The 14,923-nt window shown below is 44.3% G+C and overlaps 1 protein-coding gene across 13 annotated transcripts in view; it reads right to left on the minus strand.

The window, feature by feature from the left end:
- The window catches only part of LOC106588163 (ubiquitin-associated protein 2-like), a 92,900-nt gene that overhangs the window by 21,306 nt on the left and 56,671 nt on the right, over window positions 1-14,923 (minus strand). For all 13 annotated transcript variants that reach the window (XM_014176872.2, XM_014176868.2, XM_014176874.2 and 10 more), the window contains 6 exons: window positions 14,302-14,497; window positions 13,753-14,048; window positions 13,321-13,493; window positions 13,018-13,126; window positions 12,766-12,802; window positions 12,231-12,429 (listed from right to left, as the gene is read on the minus strand). In XM_014176872.2, coding sequence (XP_014032347.2) covers window positions 12,231-12,429; window positions 12,766-12,802; window positions 13,018-13,126; window positions 13,321-13,493; window positions 13,753-14,048; window positions 14,302-14,497 — 1,010 coding nt within the window. The remainder of the gene's footprint in view (window positions 1-12,230; window positions 12,430-12,765; window positions 12,803-13,017; window positions 13,127-13,320; window positions 13,494-13,752; window positions 14,049-14,301; window positions 14,498-14,923) is intronic.

The raw sequence follows: 14,923 nt of genomic DNA on the forward strand, positions 1-14,923 counted from the left end.
GAACTCCTTCAAGACTGTTGGAAAAGCATTCCAGGTGAAGCTGTTTGAGAGAATACCAAGAGTGTGAAAATCTGTCATCAAGGCAAAGGGTGGCTACTTGGAAGAATCTCAAATATGAAATATATTTTGATTTGCTTATGTGTATATAAACTCAGCAAAAAAAAAGAAACGTCCTCTCACTGTCAACTGCGTTTATTTTCAGCAAACTTAACAGCTCCACAGACATGTGACTAACAGAAATTGATTAATGTGTCCCTGAACAAAGGGGTGGTCAAAATCAAAAGTAACAGTCAGTATCTGGTGTGGCCACCAGCTGCATTAAGAACTGCAGTGTATCTCCTCATGGACTGCACCAGATTTGCCAGGTCTTGCTGTGAGATGTTACCTCACTCTTCCACCAAAGCACCTGCAAGTTCCCGGACATTGTTGGGGGGGGATTGGCCCTCATCCTCCGATCCAACAGGTCCCAGACGTGCTCAATGGGATTGAGATCCGGGCTTTTCGCTGGCCATGGCAGAACACTGACATTTCTGTCTTGCAGGAAATCAGCCATACTGCTCGATTTGTGCATGGTGGCATTGTCATGCTGGAGGGTCATCTCAGGATGAGCATGCAGGAAGGGTACCACATGAGGGAGGAAGATGTCTTCCCTGTAACGCACAGCGTTGAGATTGCCTGCAATGACAACAAGCTCAGTCCGATGATGCTGTGGCACACCACACCAGACCATGACGGACCCTCCACCTCTGGGATAAGTTCAACTGCCCCGGGAGGGGGGTACAAACAAAGGATCCAATTCGGGAAAGTCGCATTTCTGATCAGAATGCTGGGGAGTTACCGCCGCGCTGATATCTAAAAGTTATTTCCGGCTGTATGTAATAATACAAAAAACGTTCTGGGCTAATAATGCAAGAAATGACACACAAAAAAAATATACTGCAAAGTCGTTCAGGAGTAAGAAACAGAGCTGCCATGTCTATCGGCGCCATCTTGTATCAAGCTGCTACACCGAATCTATTGGACTAAGTCCAGGCCAAGTAAAATGTATCCAAACCCATGTGACCGATGTGAGAGGCCCCAGCAGATCTTAAGTGTTTTGGTCCTGTCCCAAGATCATTATGTTCTGGTCAAGTGTTTTAGCAACAACGTCTAATCTTTGGAGTCAATGCAGAATTGTGCCCTCTGGTACTGAAAGAATGGCGCCGGAGAAGATGGCTGCCATTTTACGGGCTTCTAACCAATTGTGCTATTTTGTGTTTTCTTTCGCGTTGTTTGTCATTTATTTTGTACATAATGTTTCTGCCACCGTCTCTTATGACCGAAAAGAGCTTCTGGATTTTAGAAGAGCGATTACTCACCTCAAACTGGTCAAAGATTTTTTACTTAACGAGTCGGACGCAAAGGATTTACACCAGATACCCGACCAGGCCCAAATCGCCATCATTCGCATGAAGAGATGACGCCGATACAGGACGTAGGTCCGGGTGCCTTGTGAGAATTTGTCGGCGAGTGGGTAACCAGCCTATTGGCCAACGTGCAATCCTTAGAGAATAAAGTGGATGAGCTCCGTTCAAGACTATCCTACCAACGGGACATTAAAAACTAATATCTTACATTTCACTGAGTCGTGGCTGAATGACGACACAGGTAATATACAGTAGGCAGATTTTTCTTGCATCGGCAAGGCAGAACAGCTGCCTCCGGTAAGACAACGGGTGGTGGTCTGTATGTCAATAACAGCTGGTGCACGAAATCAAATAATATTAAGGAAGTCTCTAGGTTTTGCTCGCCTGAGGTAGAGTACCTCATGATAAGCCGGAAAACACACTATTTACCAAGAGAGTTTATCTATATTTTTTGTAGCTGCCTATTTATGCTGGCACTAAAACAGCACTCAACAAGCTGTATAAAGCCATAAGCAAACAAGAAAATACTCATCCAGAGGCGGCGCTCCCCCCAGTAGTCGGGGACTTTAACGCAGGCAAACTTAAATCTGTTTTACCTCATTTCTACCAGCATGTCACATGTGCAACCAGAGAGGGAGAAAATTTATATATATAAAAAAAAAAAAAAAAACTTGAGACCACCTTTACTCCACACACAGAGATAGAGCTGCCGCTTTCAAGGAGTTGGACTCTAACCTGGACGCTTATAAGAAAACACACACATACATACATACATACACACACACTTAGCTCTGAAGTGACAACGATACTGAAGAGTCTGCTTAGGAGACAAATACTCTCAACTGTTTGAATAATAAAAATAGAGTTTAAGTTACCTGTGATGAATGCTGAAAACAAAAACTAATTTCTATATGCAGGAAATCCTATTTTAATAATGGGCATGGTAAGAATTGACTACCAAAGTGCGAGTCATAATTCCCATGACACCTTCTAGCAAAATCTGAAAAGCAGTTCCTTCATTTATTCCATAGGATATTTTTAGATTAACTTAAAATAAGGTCTGTGTTTGGTTTAAGCTTACACCACCTTGCCATTTTATAACTGTGTAGATATCCATAGGATATAATTCTGATCAATATAAGCGAAGATACATTTTTTTGGAGAGTGGATTTATGAAAATATGTTGACAAACGTTACCTAGTGAGATTTACACGGGTATCAAAACGCCGAGGCGGTTTAAGCACAAAACACAGACCTTATTTGAAGTACATCAAGACATTCTCTATGGAAGACATGAACGGTAAAATAACGAAGGAACCCCTTTCAAGATCAGCCGCAAGTTATTACAGGAATTATGACGCGTCGACTATTTCTCTCTAAACCATATACCTTTGACTATTACGAGCCTGCTGCTGCCTACCACCGCTCAGTCAGACTGCTCTATCAAATCATAGACTTAACTGTACTGCTCCAAAAAATAAAGGGAACACTTAAACACCACATCCTAGATCTGAATGAAATAAATAATCTTATTAAATACTTTTTTCTTTACATAGTTGAATGTGCTGACAACAAAATCACACAAAAATAATCAATGGAAATCCAATTTATCAACCCATGGAGGTCTGGATTTGGAGTCACACTCAAAATTAAAGTGGAAAACCACACTACAGGCTGATCCAACTTTGATGTAATGTCCTTAAAACAAGTCAAAATGAGGCTCGGTAGTGTGTGTGGCCTCCACGTGCCTGTATGACCTCCCTACAATGCCTGGGCATGCTCCTGATGAGGTGGCGGATGGTCTCCTGAGGGAGCTCCTCCCAGACCTGGACTAAAGCATCCGCCAACTCCTGGACAGTCTGTGGTGCAACGTGGCGTTGGTGGATGGAGCGAGACATGATGTCCCAGATGTGCTCAATTGGATTCAGGTCTGGGGAACGGGCGGGCCAGTCCATAACATCAATGCCTTCCTCTTGCAGGAACTGCTGACACACTCCAGCCACATGAGGTCTAGCATTCTCTTGCATTAGGAGGAACCCAGGGCCAACCGCACCAGCCTATGGTCTCACAAGGGGTCTGAGGATCTCATCTCGGTACCTAATGGCAGTCAGGCTACCTCTGGCGAGCACATGGAGGGGCTGTGCGGCTCCCCATAGAAATGCCACCCCACACCATGACTGACCCACCGCCAAACCGGTCATGCTGGTGGATGTTGCAGGCAGCAGAACGTTCTCCACGGCGTCTCCAGACTCTGTCACGTCTGTCACATGTGCTCAGTGTGAACCTGCTTTCATCTGTGAAGAGCACAGGGCGGCAGTGGCGAATTTTCCAATCTTGGTGTTCTCTGGCAAATGCCAAACGTCCTGCACGGTGTTGGGCTGTAAGCACAACCCCCACCTGTGGACGTCGGGCCCTCATACCACCCTCATGGAGTCTGTTTCTGACCGTTTGAGCAGACACATGCACATTTGTGGCCTGCTGGAGGTCATTTTGCAGGGCTTTGGCAGTGCTCCTCCTGCTCCTCCTTGTACAAAGGCGGAGGTAGCGGTCCTGCTGCTGGGTTGTTGCCCTCCTACGGCCTCCTCCACGTCTCCTGATGTACTGGCCTGTCTCCTGGTAGCGCCGCCATGCTCTGGACACTACGCTGACAGACACAGCAAACCTTCTTACCACAGCTCGCATTGATGTGCCATCCTGGATGATCTGCACTACCTGAGCCACTTGTGTGGGTTGTAGACTCTGTCTCATGCTACCACTAGAGTGAAAGCACCGCCAGCATTCAAAAGTGACCAAAACATCAGCCAGGAAGCATAGGAACTGAGAAGTGGTCTGTGGTCCCCACCTGCAGAACCACTCCTTTATTGGGGGTGTCTTGCTAATTGCCTAAAATTTCCACCTGTTGTCTATTCCATTTGCACAACAGCATGTGAAATGTATTGTCAATCAGTGTTGCTTCCTAAGTGGACAGTTTGATTTCACAGAAGTGTGATTGACTTGGAGTTACATTGTGTTGTTTAAGTGTTCCCTTTATTTTTTTGAGCAGTGTATAATATAATAAACCTTAGGTCATTAATATGGTCAAATCCGGAAACTATCATCTCGAAAACATTATTCTTTCAGTGACATACGGAACCGTTCCGTATTTTATCTGACGGGTGGCATCCATAAATCTAAATATTCCTGTTACATCGCACAACCTACAATGTTATTTCATAGTTCCGTAAAATTCTGGCAAATTAGTTCGCAACGAGACAGATTCTGTATACCCTGATTCTGCGTGCAACGAACGCAAGAGAACTGACACAATTTCACCTGGTTAATATTGCCTGCTAACCTGGATTTATTTTAGCTAAATATGCAGGTTTAAAAATATATACTTCTGTGTATTGATTTTAAGAAAGGCATTGATGTTTATGGTTAGGTACAGTCGTGCAACGATTGTGCTTTTTTTCGCAAATGCGCTTTTGTAAAATCATCCCCCGTTTGGCGAAGTCTGCTGTCTTTGTTAGGAAGAAATAGTCTTCACAGTTCGCAACAAGCCAGGCGGCCCAAACTGCTGCATATACCCTGACTCTGTTTGCAAGAGAAGTGACACATTTTCCCTAGTTAAAAGAAATTCATGTTAGCAGGCAATATTAACTAAATATGCAGGTTTAAAAATATATACTTGTGTATTGATTTTAAGAAACACATCGATGTTTATGGTTAGGTACACATCGGAGCAAAGACAGTCCTTTTTCGCGAATGCGCACCACATCGATTATATGCAAAGCAGGACAGGCTAGATAAACTACTAATATCATCAACCATGTGTAGTTAACTAGTGTTAATGATTGATTGTTTTTTTATAAGATAAGTTTAATGCTAGCTAGCAGGTGGTTAGAGCGTTGGGCTAGTTAACGTACGGTTGCATCCCCAAGCTGACAAGGTAAAAATCTGTCGTTCTGCCCCCTTTTCTTTTTTTCTTTTTTTTTATTAATCTTTATTTTAACAGGGAAAACAGACTGAGACCTGGATCTCTTTTACGGCTGTGCCCTGTGTAAACATGTTGACATGTACAGTTTTAGGCATACAGACAAGAACATTTCAAACATACAAAACAAAGACACACTTCAACAGAAACAATCACAGACAACATCATATTGATCCTCCATAACATTTTTTAAATGGGCAAGGGACACCAGAGTGTCTAACTTAAGTTGGATCTGCAGTATGTTCCATAATTAAGGCGCAAAGGAACTAAAGGCAGTCCTACCCAACTCTGTGGAGACCGCAGGAGTCTCTAATGTAATCCACATCTGTGATCTGGTTTTAAAATGTGTATATCTAGTGGAAATTAATGATGATATATATGGAGGTAGTTTTAAAAGAAGCGCTTTATAAATAAACAAGAGAGCATGTTGCTCTCGCCTCACAGATAGAGAGGCCCAACCCACATGTTGATATAGGATACAGTGATGAGTTTTGTAACTATCACCCGTGATAAACCTGAGTGCACAATGGTAAATAGCATCCAGTGGTTTTAATGTGTTTGCCGATGCATGCATATAGATAATATCACCATAATCTAAAACGGACATAAAAGTAGCCTGCACAATTTGTTTTCTATTTACAAAGGACAGACAAGCCCTGTTTCTGTAAAGGAACCCTATCTTGAATTTGAGCTTTTTTCCCAATTCAGTAACATGTTTTTTAAAAGAAAGCTTATCATCTAACCATACCCCTAAATATTTATATGCAGAGACCTGTTTGATTTGAGTACCATCCAAGCTAGTGATTACAAAAGTGTTTCTAACCGAGAGTTTAGACCTAGAAAAAAACATTACATTTGTTTTCTTAGCGTTTAAAACAAGTTTAAGCTGTAAAAGAGACCCCTGTAGTATCCTAAAATCAGACTCCAACTGCATTAAAGCTTGGTCCGCTGTTGGAGCAATAGAGTACATCACTGTGTCATCTGCATATAAATGGAATTTACAATATTTGACATCATCACCAATGTTGTTTATATAAAGTGAGAACAATAGTGGGCCAATTATTGAACCCTGAGGCACCCCTTTAAGTAACTGTAAGGAGTCAGACTTGACCCCGTCGACCATGACGGCCTGAGTTCTATCTTTAAGATAGTCATAAAACCATCGGCAGGCATCAGTGCCCTCTCCTATAGATGACAGCTTACTCAAAAGGATAGCATGGTCTACAGTGTCAAAAGCTTTTGACAAATCTACAAACAACGCAGCACAGTGCTTTCTATCATCTAAGGCATTTGCAATATCATTTACAACAAGCATAGTGGCCGATGTGGTACTGTGTTTAGATCTAAAACCAGATTGATTGGTGCTAAGAATACTGTTAGCAGAAAGAAAAGACTAACTGTTTGTTGACTATAGATTCTAGGATCTTTGCCAGACAAGGGAGCCTAGAGATGGGTCGATAGTTATCCAAATCACTACCGTCACCTCCCTTATGTAATGGCAGAACAAAAGCTGCTTTCCACACCTTAGGGATAATTCCTGTGCTTAATGTTAGATTAAAAATGTGTGTCACTGAACCAGCAATGATAGGTCAGCGCCTAAGGATTTCTTAGTATCAGTGGCACACAGGGCAGCTAGAACCTCTGCTTCGGTTATTTTCTGGAAACTAAAAACAGGGTTACCATTTTTCAGAGTAACGGTTGAAAAGCAAGACGAAAAATCAACTAACTGGCCAGTGCCACAATGGCCACTTTTCCTTTCAAATAAAAAACCAGCAGAGATGAAATGCTTATTAAAAGCATCACAAATATCTTTTTTTTTCACTTAGGATACAGGAATCTGAGGTAATTTGCTTAGGAAGAGAAACAGCAGAATTCCCCCGTTTCAGTGAATTAACGGTTTTCCAGAATTTTGCAGGATCTCCTGCAGAATCTGTCATATCATTAAGGAAGTAATTTGATTTTGCCTTTTTGACAGCTGCAGTACATTTATTTCTCAATTGCCTAAAAAACAGCCAATCAGCTGGAGTACCTGTTTTCCTCGCCAAGGGCCAGGCCCGATTCTTTTGCAGGAAAAGACCTGACAATTCAGGAGAGAACCAAGAACTGGTTCGGTTTCTTACTCTGTGATTCTTAAGCGGGGCATGTTTATCAGACATAGAGGTAACAATAGAAGAGAAAAAAGCAAGGGCTAAAACCGGGTCCAGAAAGCAGCAAGTGGATAAAAACTCAGAGTGATATAAGTCAAGGGTAAAAGCTTGCTGTGAGAAATGTTTATAATTTCTCTTAGAGATTATACAGGGATCAGAGTGTTTCAGCCTGGTATCTCTAATACAAGCAATAGGGCAGTGGTCACTGATATAATTTGCAAAAACCCCACTGGCTGTGTATTTATGGGGGGGTGTTTGTTAGAATAATGTCTAGTAGAGTAGATTTGACTGGGTTCTTAAAGTTGGGACGGGTTGGTTTAGTTATCAGCTGAGTTAGATTTAGCTCAGTACAAATGTCTTTTAATTTATCGGATACTGGTGAAAGCCAATCCAGGTTAAAATCTCCCAAAATCAGTAATTCAGAGTTTGCATAATTAGACAGTATATCAGATAATTTGCATAGAGTACAAGGAGGAGCTGAGGGGGGGCGATATACCCCTCCTAGAGTTAAACGAGCACTATTACCAAGTACCAAATTTAAAACTAGACATTCATATTGCTTTGGGACAGAGGTTGATATGGACACAGAAACATTTAAGCAGCATTTTACATAAATCGTGATACCACCACCTCTATCAACTCTATCAGCTCTATAAATATTGTACCCAATCAACTGAACATCTGAATCAGGCACAGAATCACACAGCCACGATTCAGATACAACCAATACGTAAACATTTGATTGAGACACCAAAATTTCAATAAAGTCCAACTTTTGTATCAGGCTTCTAGCATTCAAATGAATTATTCCAATGCCATTGATACAGGAATTCATATCAGATGGAGTATCCAAGGTAGCACCTGAAGCTGCACTGGATGAGCAATAAACCATTTTCGAGCTATTGACAGAGCTCAATTTTATGGGGACAAGATTACTACTAACAATACCTCTCTGCATGTGAGTAGTATTCGCAATACAGTGATTGGACAATAATCTAGGAATTGCAGAAAGGTTGTTAACTGTAGTTTGTTCCATATTTGCAATTGAGGGACTAATTAATGAAACTGGGAGAGGAGCATTGAACGTAGTCTGATAGGGGAGCGTACAATCCCAAAAGTCAACCCCCGAAAATACACAACGTCAGGTATCAGAGGCTCTACATGAGGCAAGAGTAAGAGACATGTTGGTGGAGAGGATGCTGGAGCCATACCTGTTAAGATGTAAATTGTCCCGAAGAAATAGACCTGGTCGGTCTGTAAAAGCTGCAAAGTTATCCACAAATGGAATTCCCATCGTGCAGCAGTATCCCTTAAGCCAGGTGTGTAATTGGCGTATACGACTAAAAACCATATCCGTGTAGCGTGGGGATGGAAATGGACCGGAAACAACGCACTGCTTCCCAGATTCCAGCAGCGTATTTATCAATGTTTTAAAATCGTCTCTCAATTTCTCTGACTGCTGGAGTTTAATGTCATTAGACCCAACATGGACAATGACAGTTGAAGCGGCGGAGTGCTTGCTAATAAGTAGCGGGAGCATGGAATTTAGGTCAGGGATCCTAGCGCCAGGGTAGCAGAAGGTCTCAGCTTTCCGGATGGAAACGTTTCGGACCATGGATGAACCCACCACGAGAACGGAAGGACTACAGATGGGGTTACTGGGTAAATGACAGGGCCTCTCCCGGGTGATCTGCCTCCTAGCAGGTTGAGGGGGGCTAGCAGCTGAGTCTGACGACCTAGCGGCGGGCAAGGAGCGCAGATGAGTATGCTTGGGCACTTCCACCTGAGAGTGAGACGGCAGCAGTAGAGATGTAGCGGAGGGACCCTGTACAGTATGATTGGAATGCACTTCCAGGTCTTCCAGGACCTCGAATCTTCTCCCCAATTGTAGCATCTCCGAAACATTTGATGGATTCCGTTTCCTGGAGTGCTTTACTCCCCGGACAGCAATCCAGGCATCCTGGGGCGGAGCAGAAGGGGTGGAACAGACCAGGCCCTTCGGTTTAGCTCCTAGCCTGGGCCATGGCTCGTTTAAGGGAACCGAATGGAGTTTCTCCTTTACAGGCTCCCCAAAAGTTGATGTGCCGAGCCAGGGGCAGGTGTCGTCGTCGATTTTGGAGGTGGTTTGTGCAACCATGGAGTCCAGGAGTTCTTCGTCCTCCTTGATCTGGCGCAAGACAGATACTCTCCCCTCCAGCTCAGCGACTCTCTGGCTCAGATACTGGCAGGTGGTACATCCAGGGGTGAGCGAAGCCATGAGAGACAGGTGGTTTTGGGCCCGGAGGCTAGCAGTTAGCAGTTTGTTTTTAGGCCTAAAGCCAGCTTTAAAATAAATCCTCAAATAACATTATAAAAATGGAAGTGTAGTAAAATAAAACGGCTAGAGCTGCCGCTTTCAATTGTTCTCTGCTTCCAATTCTTAGAATAGCCTAATTGACTTTCCAAGTGGCACAGCGGTCTAACGATGTGTGCTAAGGTGTGGAGAGTGTTGCATTCACTGAACAAGGCAGTTAACCCACCGTTCCTAGGCCATCATTGAAAATAAGAATGTGTTCTTTAACTGACTTGCCTAGTTAAATAAAGGTTTAAAAAAGAATAATAACAATAATAATAATAAATAAATAAATAATTTGGCAAATCGGTGGCGAAAAATACCGATTGTTATGAAAACTTGAAATCGGCCCCGATTAATCGGTCGACCTCTAATTTTCAACCTGTCCCTGACTGAGTCTGTAATACCTACGTTTCAAGCAGACCACCATAGTCCCTGTGCCCAAGAACACCAAGGTAACCTGCCTAAATGACTACTGACCCGTAGCACTCACGTTTATTTCCATGAAATGCTTTGAAAGGGTGGTCATGGCTCACATCAACATCATCATCCCAGAATCCCTAGACCCACTCCAATTTGCATACCACCCCAAAAGATCCACAGATGACGCACTCTATTGCACTGCCCTTTCCCACCTGGAAAAAAGTAATACTTGTGAGAATGCTGTTCATTGGCTACAGCTCAGCATTCAACATCATAGTGCCCTCAAAGCTCATCACTAAACTAAGGAACCTGGGATTAAACATCTCCCTCTGCAACTGGATCATGGATTTCCTGACGGGCTACCACAGGTGGTAAGAGTAGACAACAACACATCTGCCATGCTGATCCTCAACATGGGGAACACTCAGGGGTGCGTGCTCAGTCCCCTTCTGTACTCCCTGTTCACCCATGGCTGCGTGGCCAAGCACGACTCCAACACCATCATTTGCCGACAACACAACAGTGGTAGGCCTGATCACCGACAACGATGAGACAGCCTATAGGGAGGTTTAAAGAGACCTGGTCAGAGACCTGGTGCCAAGACATCAACCTCTCCCTCAACGTGATCAAGACAAAGGAGAAGATTGTGGACTACAGGTTAAGGAGGGCCAAGCACGCCCCCATTCCCATCGACAGGGCTGTAGTAGAGCTGGTTGAAAGCTTCAAGTTCCTTGGTGTCCACATCACCAACAAACTATCATGGTCCAAACACCCCAAGACAGTCGTGAAGAGGGCACGACAACGCCCATTCCCCCTCAGGAGACTGAAAAGATTTGGCATGGGTCCTCAGATCCTCAAAAAGTTCTACAGCTTTACCGTCAAGAGCATCCTGACTGGTTGCATCACCGCCTGGAATGGCAACTGCTCGGCCTCCGACCCCAAGGCGCTACAGAGGGTAGTGCATACGGCCCAATACATCACTGGGGCCAAGCTTCCTGCCATCCAGGACCTCTATACCAGACTTGGCGCAAGTGGCACTGGAGCGCCAAGTCTAGGTCCGCTGTTTATTATCTATGCATAGTCACTTTACCCCCACCTACATGTACATATTACCTCAATTACCTTGACAAACCTGTACTCCTGCACATTGACGCGGTACCGGTACCCCCTGTTAATAGCCACGTTGTTATTTTATTGTTGCTCTTGAATTTTTTTACTTCAGTTTATTTAGTAAATAATTTTCTTAAAACCACATTGTTGGTTAAGGACTAGTAAGTAAGCATTTCACGGTAAGGTCTACAAATGTACTCGGCACATGTGACAAATAAAATTTGATTTGGTGGTACCTTTTGGGTCTACCACCTACTGGTTTAATGCTGTCCAGGCCAGTGCAAGCTGCAATTGCTTTCTCTACTATCCTTGCCAAGAGACAAATTCTTGAGTGGAAAAACATGCAGCATTTAATTCACTTTTTAAAACTAGAAAAAATATATAATATATTAAGGAAATGATGTATTTCATTCCACCTGGGGGGTCCTTCATAGACCTACAAATGCCAGGCCCTCCTTTCGACTTGTAAATTGATTGACTGACTGACGTTGCTTTTGTTGTCATTTGCACTCATTGTGTGGATGGCTTGGTAGAGCTGAGAATCTGCTACCATATCTGTCCGTATACCTCAGCTGGTGCTGGCCCTCGGGACTCATCAAATCTCTCATTGGGGTTGGGTGTATGAGGGTGGTGCACCCTTTTGGGTCCCTGGGACCAAGCACTTCCTTCTAAAAATATATAAATGTACATGACCCATCTAAAGATATGACTGTATGAAGTTCTGATATTGTAAGCCATGAAATATTTCTGAAATATGAAAGCTGAAAAAACGGGAGTATATATTTATATAAAAATGACACTCAAGCCCTTCATTCAAACCATCCAGGGTACCCTCTTACTTGCTGTGCTGAGGCATGGTATTCGGGGGCAGGTCTTCATTGTGCCCCAGAGCACTGAGCGACGACTGCTTTGATGTGGTCAACAAGGAGGCAGGCCCTGAGCCACTGTCCGTCAGTGTAACCATGGAGACTGACGCGGGTGCGGCCGAATCAGAGGCTGACTTCACAGACACTGCAGATCCTGCTGTAGCTGGGCAGACTGAACAGAGACAAGATGGAGGGAGAGATGGATTCTGGAATTAGTGCCAACCCAGATGGACGACAGCTCTACAATACACAGACTGTCTGATTGGGGAGATTGTCCATAGATTGCCAGTCCAAGCTGTTTCCTCTTTAAGGGTTACTTTGAATGAATAGCCATAAAATACTAACAGAGGACCACAAAATAACGGGCCATGGTTCCAGAGTACTTAACCTACATCCAGGAAATGCATGGTAGCGGAGTACCACTTCACACAGTTGCCAGGACGGCCATAATAACCATATATTCAGACTTCCTTCACTGCAAACCCACACAACTACCAAAATGACTCACCTTCTACAGATTGCGTATGTACTGAACTGAATCCATTCTGAAAAAACAAGTTCAAGTGGGCTTGTTAGGGTACAGTAACATAGGGGAGACATTTCCATAGCAACAGTCCATTCAGTAACAGAGGGAGCTGTTCAAAGAAAAGTGAACAGAGCAATTTATTTTGAATTTATCTAGGAATAAATGCAATATGAATGGAGGAATGAATCTCAAGGAGGCATAGCGATATGAACGGCGCAATGAATGGAGGCTCACCTCAATGTCTTTCTGCGGGGACGAGACGGTGGGGTAGCGCCGGGCCTGAGGAGCCCTCTGGTCATACATGTCCATCTGACTGGGGTTGGACAGGGAGGGAGTTGCCTCACTGGAGGAAAAGCAAGGAGATTATATAAAGCCAAAGGCTACTTTGAGAAAGGAGAAGGAGTCCAGTCTCAAAGCACAAGTGGAGCCAAGTGATAAGAGATGCTTCACATGGGTCTGTTTGTGGTGTTATAGTTGTACAAGACCCCATCTTACACAAATTGTGCTGTGTCTGGTATGACTGAGATGAGTGCTCACCTGCTGGGGCTTGTGTAGAGGCAGTTCTGAACCTGGCAGCCTGGTGAGGTGGTGGCGGGGATGATGTCGTACTCCTGGAGCACGGGTTCAGAGCCAAACTGCAGCGCTCCAAACTGCAGGTTGAGCCCAGAGATGTCTGCCGAGCCAGGCATCTCCACCGGCGTCGCTGGGATCTGGAATAAAATATAATAAACATATATGGTTGATGTCAGGGAAAGCAAGGAAATTAAGTTATGAAAAAGTAGGGAGAGGTAGGGATACATAGGGGTTAGGCAAAGAGTGCTGAAAGTAAAGTGAATTTGTGCTCACTGTTTGCTGCGAGTGAGCTAGTGTTACCTGAGGAAAATAATTAGAAGCTGGGCGCAGCATGACCGGCCATTCACTCTCTTTACATCGTCCTTGTATGTCTTTGTATCAGTGTTGAGCTGTTACCTTGGTGGTGATGGAGGTCCTCTTCTTCTGCTGCTTGAGCTTGTGCTGCTGCAATGGCAGGGGGCTGGAGCCCTGGGCGTCCGGCGAGCTAGGGGACACCTGCTGCCCAAGGGGGGGCACTGCCATTTTGGGGAGGGAGGACACGGGGGGCGCCATGAGGGACGAGGGGGTGCTCTGTGGGGGCAGGGAGGAGGAGACGGAAGGGGGGAGGAAGGCATCCAACACGGAGGTGGATTGGTAGGGCTGGCGCTTTGTGAAGGGGCTATGGGCCGCAGGCTCCGGCTGGGCGTTCATGTCTGGGGGGTGATCAGAGAAAGGAAGGTAGGGGATACACCTGATAGCTATAAGCTTAAAACAAATATCTGATTCTGAACCTTGCATAGGGCAATTAAGATGTGTCCTCTTCATAAACAGAAATACCAGTCATGTAGGCATTTCTAACTCTCTGCAAACCCAAGTCAGTCTAGCCTCTATGTACACCCCCTACTTTACTTGACAACCATCCAAACTGCCTCTATTGTCCCGGTATCTCCCTGAGTGTCCTCTTACCATACTGGCCCAGCGCTGCAGGGCTGGTGTCCCAGGAGGAGGGGGCAGGCTGTCCTGTTTGGGAGTGCTGGGCAGCCAGCTGAGCCAAGGCCTGGGCAGTCTTAAACTGCTCCAAGAACTGGGAGCCGCTGGTCGTCCCTGTGCTGCCTCCTTTAGGGTCCCCTACTTCACCGAAGCCCTTGCTTAGCATGCTCACCTGCAATGGGAACAAAAGAGGAGGAACTGACATTCTGCAAGTTTTAGGAATGAGTGTGAAACATAATAGAACAGCTGTGCTGGTATATTGCTAGAACACTTAAAGTGGAACTGACTGGATTTTAGCAACTTTAAGTCTTATTCAAATCTGTTCATACAGTGCATTCGGAAAGTAGTCAGACACCTTGACTTTTTCCACTTAAATTGTTTTTTCCCCCTCAATCTACACACAATACCCCATGACAAAGAAAAAAAGTTTAGAAATTATAGCAAATGTACAATCTACAGAAATAGTACATTTAAATTATTCAGACCCTTTACTCAGTATATTGTTGCAGCACCTTTAGCAGCGATTACAGCCTCGAGTCTTCTTGGGTAGGACACTACAAGCTTTGCACACTATATTTGTGAAGTTTCTCCCATTCTT

The sequence above is a fragment of the Salmo salar genome, chromosome ssa27 (assembly GCF_905237065.1).
Source record: "Salmo salar chromosome ssa27, Ssal_v3.1, whole genome shotgun sequence".
NCBI classification, from domain to species: Eukaryota; Metazoa; Chordata; class Actinopteri; order Salmoniformes; family Salmonidae; genus Salmo; species Salmo salar.